The sequence below is a fragment of the Pseudorasbora parva genome, chromosome 12, assembly GCF_024679245.1.
Source record: "Pseudorasbora parva isolate DD20220531a chromosome 12, ASM2467924v1, whole genome shotgun sequence".
Classification (NCBI taxonomy): Eukaryota; Metazoa; Chordata; class Actinopteri; order Cypriniformes; family Gobionidae; genus Pseudorasbora; species Pseudorasbora parva.
The window spans coordinates 35016904-35029143 of record NC_090183.1 but is presented as its reverse complement, the minus strand read 5'-3'; the positions used below and the strand labels follow the sequence as shown (position 1 = coordinate 35029143).

The 12240-nt window shown below is 39.2% G+C and overlaps 1 protein-coding gene across 7 annotated transcripts in view; it reads left to right on the top strand.

Annotated features, from left to right (window-relative positions):
* The window catches only part of tns2b (tensin 2b), a 28189-nt gene extending 16243 nt beyond the window's left edge, over window positions 1-11946 (top strand). For 6 of the 7 annotated variants that reach the window (XM_067459986.1, XM_067459985.1, XM_067459983.1 and 3 more), the window contains 13 exons: window positions 784-913; window positions 1024-1086; window positions 1175-1291; window positions 2784-4085; window positions 4981-5050; window positions 5153-5976; window positions 6766-6990; window positions 7096-7173; window positions 7257-7334; window positions 8429-8597; window positions 8927-8995; window positions 9285-9314; window positions 11088-11946. In XM_067459986.1, coding sequence (XP_067316087.1) covers window positions 784-913; window positions 1024-1086; window positions 1175-1291; window positions 2784-4085; window positions 4981-5050; window positions 5153-5976; window positions 6766-6990; window positions 7096-7173; window positions 7257-7334; window positions 8429-8597; window positions 8927-8995; window positions 9285-9314; window positions 11088-11232 — 3300 coding nt within the window. In that variant the 3' untranslated portion in view covers window positions 11233-11946. The remainder of the gene's footprint in view (window positions 1-783; window positions 914-1023; window positions 1087-1174; window positions 1292-2783; window positions 4086-4980; window positions 5051-5152; window positions 5977-6765; window positions 6991-7095; window positions 7174-7256; window positions 7335-8428; window positions 8598-8926; window positions 8996-9284; window positions 9315-11087) is intronic. The other variant, XM_067459984.1, reaches the window with a different exon arrangement.
* Window positions 11947-12240: the final 294 nt, after the last annotated feature.

Here is a 12240-nt window from a genome sequence, read left to right as displayed (position 1 = left end):
AAAGGTAGTAAAGGCATTATAAAAGTAATTTATGTGACTACAGTGTTTTAACCTCAATTTTATGAAGTGACGCAAGTGCTTTGTTTGTGCAAAAAAAAAAAAAACATAATTTACAACAGACATTACTGATTTAAATTTTTGGGCGAACTAACCCTTTAAAGGGACAGTTCACCCATAAATGTTATTTCTGTGATAATTTACTTGCCCTCGTGTAATTTCAAACCAATAAGACTTTTAAGATAATTTTAATGAAACCTGAGCGGTTCCTGTCTCTCCATGGAAAGTCCAGCTAACCAAAACATAGAAAATTCAAAAAGGTCATAAAGGAGTTGGGAAAAAAAAAATCCATATAAATTTAATGGATTAATAGTTTTGTGAAGAGATATGATCACTTTATATGATGAACAGATTTAATTTAGGCTCAGGTTTCATGAAAATATCTAAATTTGTGTTTCGAAGATGAACGTTCTTATTGAGGAGTTCTTATTGATTGAAAAGACATGAGGGTGAGTTAATTGAATTTTTCATTTTTGGGTGAATTATCCCTTTTAAAGATGAAAAAAAGATGAAAACCCATCTGGATAACAATCATACACTTCGTGGACCATTAACCACCAAGCAACCAATCAGAACACCCTTTCATCCGCATAGCAACACTTTTATAACCAATCAGAACACCTTAACCACGTAGCAACACCCTGGCAACAAAGCGTTAAACAGTTTTGTGCAGAAAAGCAACACATTTCCTTTAGTAACAATGTTCTTTTTCCTGTCTTTCTTTAGGTGAAGTGTTATCACCATATCTCAGATGTGTGTAAGAGAGAATGTGTGTTTAGAGTCCAGTTTCACACCTGTAGTGTTCATGGATCTCGGCTTGCTTTTGGCAAAGGGGAACTTGACCATGCTTGCACAGGTAAATACTGCCACTGTTTGTTTAACCGCCCACTTCAGTGCCTCAGCTGCTCAAAAGCAGATAAATAACATGTTTTCTGTTTTATTATTCTGATTTGTGTTTCCTTGTAGATGATCGTTTCCCTGCAGACACCACAGTGGAGTTGCTGTTTTCTTCTGGCCAGCAAAGGAGAGGTACACATCTATCAACTGAACTCTTCCACCATTCCTCCATGTATTAGTTCTGTCATGATGCTGTATATGTGTGTTTGTGTGTTTTCAGGTGGAGAGGTGCAGGGAAATGTGCCAGGAGTATCTGTGGATTATGGCACCACCGATCCTGTTGTGCGCTGGGACTCGTATGAGAACTTTAATCTTCACCATGAGGATAGTGTTGAGGGTATGTGCACCCACTCAGTCTAGCAAAAAAACTGTAGCTTGCCAAGCTACTTAGAATTTAAAAGTACTTAAACTACAATCGTTTTAAAACGCTTAACTTTTGCTACGGTTCCGTGTGCCTTCTATACTACTCCATATTGTTTAACCCTGAAAACAGACTTTTGGAAGCGCTGCAGACTCCATGGTTGCGTTTCAGTGTAGAAGGATCAAAACGGAGACTTTTGAAAACGAAGTCGTGGCTGCCCTCATACGCTCCCTGATTGGGTCTTCTGGATCATTGCCTATCCTTGCCTATTAGTCAAGCACCTATCATATTACTGTTACTCTACTGGAAGATGACAGTTACAGACCAGCCTCGACGACTGTGTAAACAACAACGTGCAGACGGAACTGCAAGCTTCGTTTACTTTTTTGTCCTTTTTAGCAGCCATTGTGCAGTTAAACTCTGCATTTTATAATACTGCAGCTGCCTACATACACAAGTGGAAAGCTATTAACAGTCGGCATGCCTGTGCATGAATGGTCATGCGATGTGTTTTCTTTGGTCGTGTAGGATGCAGATCTTTTCTGAAATGCAGTGGAAATGCTAGTATGGACGAGGATAGTTTTTATTTTAGAATGCTGTGTTAAAATAAAACACACAAACAAAAATATCAAAGAGGATTAAAATAATCAATTAAAGGTCCACTATGTAGTAGTTTTGCAGTAAAATATCCAAAAACCACCAGGCCAGTGTTATTTTGTATCCCTTGTATCCCTATTTTGTATCCCTCATTACAATATCCCAAATGTTTCCAACTATTTGTAAATTGTGAGAAAGTTGCAATTTTAACCAAGGAGCCGCAACATCTAAGGGAGTCGCCTGTCAATTGCGTCATATCTGCGTTACCCTCGGTTTTGTTTGGCAGAAGCGCTTTACTCTCAAGTGTCACAGCAGCTGCTGAGCGAACGCACAGAGTAACGTCATAACTTAATTTTAAACACACTTAAATGTATCTGATATGATAAACAGAGCATCGTTACCTCATACTCATGAGCCGACGACTGTGTCCTGTCATAATAAAAGTCCCGTTGCTCGCGAGGCGTGTGTTTGCGTAACAATCACTCCAGCAGCCTTGCTCAGCTCCCTCATCACTCAGTCCTGCTCTACTTCATACTACTATCAACGTTAATAACCGCATCCATGAACATGATTTCTGCCCGAGTCCTATTTCTTTTCCACCGGCTGTGAGGTGAAACCCACATGTCCTAAGATTCCCTCAAACGCGGCGTCATCAAACTATGCCTTTGTTTTGAATAGGTGCCATCTAGCAGACGGAAAAGTTACATAGTGTAGCTTTATTTTTTTAATCACAATAAGAGAATCGTTTTCATGAGGGGTTTCCAACTGGTAGAAATCACTTTCTGGTACAAAAAGACATTTTTGATATACTCCAAATTCATGTGACTGTAAATAATATGGTTTTGTCTATGTATTTTCCTGTGATCTGTAGATATCAGTCACACACGTGGGCCTTTGGACGGTAGTCTGTATGCTCAAGTCAAGAAGCGCCGAGGACAAGAATCCAGTCCCAGCGGATGCCCGACCTCCATGAAAACCTCCACACACTTACCCAGTCATTCCTCCCCAGTTACTCCTCCCATTCATCTCTCCATCCAGCCTCTCTCACTCAGCAAAGATGCAAGTCGCTCATCTGCACCGCCCGAATCGCTCTCCCCACTTCCAAGAGAAAAAAGAGAGAAGGACGAAGACAGGGAAACACACAGAGAAACCGCAATTCTTGACGATGGCGACTGCTCTCCCCTGAGACCAGATCGGCCCGTTCAGTCTTGTTATGGTCGTCCATATTCCCACACTCACTCATTCTGTGGCCCAGACCTGACCAGCCCGAATGCACTTACACAAACGCTCCACCCTAAACACCACACACTTCCCTGCAGTCGCACCAATCCACTGCCAGTCCGAGACCTGTGTGTATCTCAGCCGGATCTTTTATGGGAGAGAGGGCACTGTCTGCACCATCCCTGCCCTGAAACCATCAGACACCTGTACTCATTTCCTCCTCAAGAAGCCCACCCTCATTCGCCACTTTCCCACTCGCAGTCCTCCCATTCCCACTCACTTCCTCCACAGGCACGTGCATTCTTCACTGGGGAGGCTTGTCCTCTGTTCCATTACTCCGCCGTCCCTCAGGGCCAGGCCCACATCCCTCCTTCTCTGTCCCCTAATCAGTCACAGCTCTCCAGTCCGTACAGAGAGTTGCGTTACAGCACAACACCTCCAACATCATGCACCTGCAGGGATTGTTCTCGCTTACGAGAGGACGTGGCCCTCCACTCTTTACGTGGAAGAGAATTAGAGGCCCTACCTTGGTCTAGACAGGCAGAGTTTGGGATTAGGACAGATGTGCCTATGCACTGGAGGGATGGAAGGGTGGAGTCTCGTTGGGAGGGAGTTCAAGAGGCCGAATACTGGAGGCGAAAAATAGCGATGTCACCAATAACATTATCATATGCACATTGCCGCGCTATCCCAAAACAAGATCAAGCGGTATATTTAACAGACGCCCAAACCGAACATATTACCCCACTCAGTCCATATCCCAGCCCTCAAAGCAGTGGCTACCACAGTCCGCATCCACCGTGTCCCTGCTCTCCACAAACTCTGAGAGAGAGTCCTGGTTACGCCTCCATCAGTCATTCCCCAAACTCTTCCCCCATTGCTGTCACGCCATCTCCAAAACGAGCCAATCACAACAGTGCCTCAGCTGAAGAGAGTCAGCATGGCCTTAATGGTAATCACATTGGCACAGTTTGTAGTCATTAAATTATGCCAAAATATCCTGAGTTCCTAAAAAAATAAATTCAATTTTTGTATTATTATTAATTATAATTATTATAATGCAAATGAGGTGTCAGACTGTACACTACCGTTCAAAGGTTTGGGGTCATTAAGAGTTATTTCAAGAAATTCATCAAGGACGCATTAAATTAAACAAAAGTGTCAGTAAATACATTTATAATGTTTAGGATTTATATTTCAAATAAACGCTGTTCTTTTGAATGTTCTTTTCAACATAACTTCCTCAAAAAAGACTTTCTACAAAAATATTAAGCAGAACTGTTTTCAACATTGATAGTAATAAGAAATGTTTTTTGAGCGAATCAGCATATTAGAATGATTTCTAAAGGACCATGAGACTGAAGACCAGGAGTCATTTCTACAAAAAAAAAAAATCAGATTGCTATCACATTAAAATAGAAAAGTTATTTTTTAAAATTGCAATAATATTTCAAAATATCAGTTTTTGTGTTATGATTTTTTTTTTTTTTTTATAAATGAATGCAGCCATGGTCAGCATACCTTTTCCAAAACCAAACTTTTGAATGGTAGTGTATATTTTTAAAGGGATAGTTCAACAACAACAAAATTACTCTCAAGTCATCCAAACTAGTATTTTTTTTTAACCAGATATTTTGTACAATGGACACAGTGTTCTTTTCTAAACATCAAATTTGTTGGTGGTTGATACTGTCTGGCTCTGAACATAAAAGTGACAGTAAAAATTCCATATGAAAGTGACATAAAAGTTGCATAGTAAAAACATTTTCATTTTATGTGTGAACTTTCCCTTTAACTTTCTTTTAATTTCTAAACTTTTGTAATTTTCTTTCTATGTTGTTTTGTAGATAGGAGCATTAAGATCTTAGCTGCTGATAAAAGTCACATTGAGGCCTTTTCTCATCCTACTCTCGACAGGTAATTATGTTTCTTCATGTACATTAATCTCATGTCAACCATGTTTATTTTGATTTAATATAGGCCTACTATCAACCTAAATCTATCTGTGTGTTCTAACAGTGGACCATTGGAGGCAAGAGAACCAATAAAAAGCAAAACCCAAGAGGATGAAACTTTTGCTGGGTCTCTGATCACAGTTGTCTCCACTGTCAGTGGAGCAGAGGAAACGACAAAGAAAACGCAGATGATAAATTCTACATCTAACACTGCTGTCATAAGTAACCTATCATTATCCAAGGGTATGGAGTCAGTCCAGGTACAAACGCACAACCCCAGACCTCTCAGCAGTGTCCCAGAATCAGTGCAGGATAAATGGGAGCACCCCGGATCATGCTACACCTCAACTTCAAACTCAACAAGTCCTCAGCCATCAGAGAGAAATTCCACTTCTGAATTTCCTTCATTTAACATAAATGCTGAAAGGCAAAGCCTGACAACCTTGTCTGACTGCAATGAGGGAAGCAGCAACAGTGACCTGACAACATCGTCGACTGACCCCGATGGCTACGTCACACCCTCATTCCCTATAGCGTCACACTGCTACCCTCTTCTGACAGTGCCTCATGTACCATATACAGGCTACACTGCAATTACCATCCCAGCCTCCTTACCCCAACCTCCTCTTCCTGAAAAACAACGTTCACCTCCCTTTCAGAACACGTCTAATAGTACTGCCACTTCCTCAGTAAAATCAACAAAACCTTCTATATTATCTGCCCAGTTCCATGTGTCCTTCTCCTCCACCACCAGTGAATTGCCTTCCACATCTAGTTGCAAAGTAACCCCCTCTAGTGGTGTGGAGGATCTAGAGAACCGCCTCAGCTCCAAGTTTGTTCAAGACAGCTCCAAATACTGGTACAAACCTGGCATCTCCAGAGACCAGGGTGAGAACATCTGACATTTAATGGTGCTTGCGTCAATATTATGTATATTATGTTATGTACAATATTATTCTCTGGCAGTCGAACATATGCCATTGCTAGCCCTATGTGCTACAGTATATTAATAGGGATGTGCAATATATGGGTACCATTCGAAATTTCTTCGATTTTTCAGTATTGGATGATATTAGATATTTAATGGCAAATGCTCATTTCTCGTTTTTACATTTAGGTTACCTTGCCGGTATCTAATGCTCACCTAAATTTTTTGTTTAAAAAAAACGAAAAATCTAGCAACACTGTTTAATGTCAAGTCACTTTTATTTGAATGTGCTTTTTACAATACACATTAATTCAAAGCAGCTTTACAAAAATCGTGATGTCTTAATATCTTCATGCTGGATTTAGCAGATTAGGGCTGAGTGATGGTATAGTTTTTTCATTTTGCAATAAGATTAATAATCCAGCAGTTGAGATTTGCTATTTATAGTATATATCTCTACATTTTTTTAAGTGTTTAGACAAAATGGAATAATCATTAAACTAATGAGATTTGTCTTGTGGATGAATCCCACCATTGTGACCGTTCCCTTACACTGAAGAAACTAGATACTACCAAGGAACACCCTAGCAACTGCATATTTGTGTGTGCAAATAAAATGTAGGAATCAAAACATTTAAAAATGTTGTTTTATTAAATGATCATTCTTTAGGAGCCGATGTACTGTATATTACAGAAATATTGCTGTGACTCTATTAACAGAAGTACAAAATATCTCTTTCCCCATGTAGCTATTGCAGTATTAAAAGATAAGGAGCCTGGCTGCTTTCTCATTAGGGATAGTAATTCATTTCAAGGCGCATATGGATTGGCCCTCAAAGTCACCACACCTCCAGCCCACGCTAGTAACCATGGTGAGACGGGCAGCCCACAGGAGCAGCTAGTTAGGCACTTTCTGATTGAGAGCGGTGCTAAAGGTGTGAAGATCAAAGGCTGTCAAAATGAAACGTATTTCGGTGAGACAAAGAAGATCATGCCTGGTTTATGGAAGTTTTTCTAATATGTGTTGAAAACAGCGACCCCTATTGATTTTGTGTCGATTCTTCTGTCTTTCCTCCTAGGCTCCCTATCTGCTTTGGTGTATCAGCACTCCATTACTCCTGTATCTCTTCCGTGTGTACTACGAATCCCAGATAGAGGTCATGCAAACATGTAAACCTTTGGAAATTGATTTTATTTGTATTTTTAGTGGGTGTATAATAACTGTCTGATTGTGTTTCAGATCTTGTTGGTGAATTGCAGGAGTTGCACAGTGGAACAAATACCAGCACAGCTGCAGACCTATTAAAACAGGGGGCAGGTGAGTTACATTTTTTATTAGACTTTTTGTGCGTGTGTGGATGGTGGGGTGGTGGTGGTGGGGGGGGGGGGGTGGCTGTATATAAAAGTTGTTTTTGAAAGTTTCTTATGTTCGCCAAGGTTTTATTTATTTGATCAGAAATACAGTAAAAACATAATATGAAATGCAGTTTTTAAAATAACAGTTTGTCACATGACATTTTAAAAATCATTCTAATATGCTATCATGGTGCTCAAGATACTGATGTATAATGTGTATAATAAAGGGCTGCCAATCGATTAAAATATTTAATCCCGATTAATCACATATTGGCATGAGTGAACCCGCGATTAATCGCAATTTAATCAAACATTTTTATCAGTTCTAAATGTACTTTAAATTATGTTTTTAATACTCTAATCAACATGGGTATGGACAAATATGCATGCTTTATGCAAATGTATGTTTATTATTAGTGAAACCATATTCAGAGCATGAAGACTAAACATGTATCATATAGTATGTATAAATGTGCTATACAAATAAACTTGCCTTGCCTAATTGAAAATAAAAATATGCAACAAATGAATACAAAGCTCTGTCATGAAACACTAGATTGTAGAGGCTAATAGGTCCTTAACTCAATCTGTTAGCAATCACATCATTCTCTTTAGGGCACAGCTGATTGGTTACTGCTGTATCAGTAGCCAATGAGCTCGCTGCACAACCTTCAAATATTTGGTCAGCATTTGCTGTAGCAGTTGTAGTGCGCTTTCAGACACCCTTCACCTTCCCCAGCTTCACCTGTATAGATCTGCTACGGGTAATTCATGTATGCAAATTTGTACAGCAGCATGTCTCACTTGCTTATAGCAGAATGTCATGTATGTATTGGCAGTAGCAAATCCTGTACTTGCTCTACAGCAGCAGCGATAATCAACAGCAGCAGCAACAACATATCAACATTGTCATGTCCATTACCATGCCAAACACTCAGAGAGTATGGCAGAAATGTCCCTTTTCTCCCTCTAATATTCTCTCTCTCTCTCTCTCTCTCTCTCTCTCTCTCTCTCTCTCTCTCTCTCTCTCTCTCTCTCTCTCTCTCTCATTGTCAGCATGTAATGTTCTCTACCTAAATTCAGTGGAAACGGAATCTTTGACCGGCCCGCAAGCCGTCTCCAAGGCAACCAAGTGCACTTTGACCCAGGAGCCTCGTCCTTCACCAACAGTCGTCCACTTCAAAGTGTCCACACAGGGCATCACCCTCACTGATAATCAGCGCAGGTACAAACACACATGTTGAATAACACAAATGTTTTGCTTCGCCAAACAAAACAATTTACATTGCATCGTGGCTTTATTAATAACACCCCCCAAGCATATTTTTAGCACAATCCTTCAAATATGAGATTAAAGTTACTTATTTTAGACAGTCAAATAAACTACAGGCCTTTATGGCTCATTTCCAAAACATTAATCAGAGACACTGAAAAGTAAAAACAGTCTTCATAGTCATATTCTGTCCAAAAATGACACATGGCACAGATAAGCATCTAATCCATATCCTCGTTCATTCTTTGTCTCTTTCTCTCCCTCTCTCTTTATTCATATAGACTCTTTTTTAGGCGGCACTACCCGATTCATAGTGTGACTTTCAGCAGTGTGGATCCGCTGGATCAAAGGTAAAATTCGAGATGAAATCATTAGAAAAATACAGCTTTAATCTACAACATAGATTACAGCTTCGTTCATACAATCTGCCAATGGCCAAGCCAACATGTATCGCTTTGAACGTAGTCTAGTGAACATGTCTAGAGCAGAGGGTTTGCCTCATGCTCATTTAAGGCTATCAATGTGCCATTATTTAGTTGCACAAGGGCTCTCCTGCCCTCTTTTATGCATCTCTCTTACTTGCTCTGCTTGTACATGTTGCTTAGCCTCTGTGTGTGTGTTTGTGTGTGTGCGCACCAGGTGGATTGCTGCTGATAACACTTCCTGCAAGTAAGTGCTTCTACTTATACACTCCTATATTCTCTTTCGGCGTAGTATTTCTTATGTTTACTGGAAGTTTATTTCCAAATATGTTAATTTAGGAGTGAGACAACCTGTTTTTATGCCACTTAGAATAAGCAAGTGCTTCTTTTGTGCTTTTTCGGATATAACCTTTCATGTAGTGTGTTATATAGCCTAGATGTTTCGATCTGCAAAGTTTCAAAGATCAAAGTGCACAACAAATTTGAGTTATTTCATCGACTAAAAGAAAGAACTAATTCTGAACAGTATTAAACGAGTCACACTCCCCGCATGTACCTACTTATGGTTTGTAACAAATTTGCATAATGCCCGCCTAAGGTTTTCACTGACTGCCAATAAACAAGCTATATATTATACACTGTATATATATATATATAGCTAAAATTCAGATTAGTTAGTTCTGACATGCTGTAAGAGGGAGACCAATCACAACAGACTGGGCCATCTGACCAATCAGAGCAGGGAAAGTAGGGATTTAGAAAGACTGAAGACCCTATTTGAACAATCTGAGCACATGGTCTAAAGCACATGGCGCAGGTGCACTAAAGATTTGTCCGAATATACTTTAGCTAGTTTAACCATTGAAAAAATGGCCCGCGTTCAACTGTCCAAAAGAGTTGTACTTATAGGCTTTTAAAGGGTTAGTTCACCCAAAAATGAATTTTTTTTCAATAATTACTTACCCTATTGTCGTTCGACACCCGTTAGACCTCCGTTCATCTTCAGAACACAAATTAAGATATTTTTGTTGAAATCTGATTGCTCAGAAAGGCCTTCATTAACACCAATGTCATTTCCTCTCTCAAGACCCATAAAAGACACTAAAGACTTCGTTACAAAGTCCATCTCACTACAGTGGCTCTACAATGATTCTATGAAGTGACGAGAATAGTTTTTGTGCGCAAAAAACCCTTTTATGGGTCTTGAGAGAGGAAATGACATTGGTGTGAATGAAGGCCTTTCTGAGCGATCGGATTTCAACAAAAATATCTTCATTTGTGTTCCGTAGATGAACAGAGTTCTTACGGGTGTCGAACGACATAAGGGTAAGTAATTAATGACAGAATTTTAATTTTTGGGTGAACTAACCCTTTGATGAGTCATAGGTGTGTTTGGGCGTAATGTGCAATAAACCAATCAGAGTCTCATCTCCCATTCCCTGCGCTTGCACCATGGCAGATTCGCTATTTACATGGTGGAATTTGCAAGCGGATAGACCGAACCCTTCTCCAGAGAGGAATCCTTTTATTTTTAATATTTGCCATGTTTGTGTGTTGTTGCGTGTCCCTGTGTGTGTAATAAGCTGAGTGTGAGCGCGCTATGCACCTGCCTATAGGAGCACATTACTAACGCACTATTTAAATAACACAAAAAACACTGTTGGTCAATGGCAAAGTCGTTTTCAGTAGCCTTAAAATAGCAATGCGTAAACAATGCACTTGAGCTTACCTCATTTTCAGACCAGATGGGTGTGAGAGCATTTGCATATTATATAGCGTAGTGCTGGATGTGAAAATTATAATTGTGTTTGGCTGAAACTAGCAAAAAACACCTGGTGTATGATAGGGCCCTGAATCCTTGATTGAACCGTTTCAGACACTGTGAGAAAAGAGGCGACCCTGCAATGTATATTATGAGTTTTTTTTACCTTTGATGCATGTAAACCTATTGTAAAGACCTCTAAAAACAAAATTAGGAACCTTTAAAATGGCAAATGTCTGATACATGCTTGTTTTCTAGGATGTTTGGATTTGTTGCACGACGCAGTGGTGGTTTGGGAAACGTGTGTCACCTGTTTGCTGAGCTCGACCCAGAGCAACCAGCCACAGCCATTGTGAACTTCATCAATAAAGTCATGCTGGGACCTCAACAGCTGCGAAAATGAACAGTATAGAGAGATGGAGAAAAACTAAAATGGAGAGAACAGGAAAAGAGGGTAGTGCAGTGGATATATAAGTCAGTGTTACATTTATGCACAGAATCAGGAGTTTTTGTCATTAGGATACCAAACAAACTTTCATGACAACTCAGAAGCTTCCACTTTTTCTGTCACGTTCACATTTAGTATGTATCAGTGCGCTGAGGTCAGGTTAAAATTGAGTGTTTTATGAAGTGATTTTAAATTATATGCCTTTTATGAAATGAAAATAAATTATATGAGAAAAACAACAAAATGGACATTTTCCTGGTAAAGTATATCTAATGGATAAATAAATGACAGAGAAAGTTTCTAAACTCTCAAACCTATTTTGGGTTGAGTAAATGGGCCTTTTTAATCCTACCACTCAGGATGCCAAAGTGTATGACTGTGTTCTGTTTTTATTTTCACTGATTTTAATTTGACGTCCTTGTGTGTTTATGGTTTCAGTTAAATGGTCAGAATGTTTTGGTTGTTGTTTTCAGTTAAATGGTCAGAATGTTTTGGTTGTTGTTTTCAGTTAAATGGTCAGAATGTTTGGTTGTTGTTTTCAGTTAAATGGTCAGAATGTTTTGGTTGTTGGTTTCTATTCGAAACACAAGACAATCATATTTTTTAGCAATGATGCAGTTTTAAATTCATACTTTTTGGTATTTAAATAAAATATTTTTAAAAAAGGAATATGCCTAGACTCTCCTTTTTTATATAAAGTATCTGATTTTCAGTTCTTTAAAAAAGGTTGGTAGTCATGTGTTTTTTTCTGTTCTTCTAAGTTTGATAATCATGTTGTTGTGCTTCACTTTCTTATGTTCAGCACTGACAAGCACTGCTAGTCTTTGCTTGTTGTTGGTTAAGCATAGTTTGCTTAGGTGTGGCATACAATCCTAAACGTGATCTTATGGATAAAGCCATTTAATTAGCCTTAATGCAATTTATTTCCCAGTAACCAGCAGACTGTAATCCAAATAGGAATTG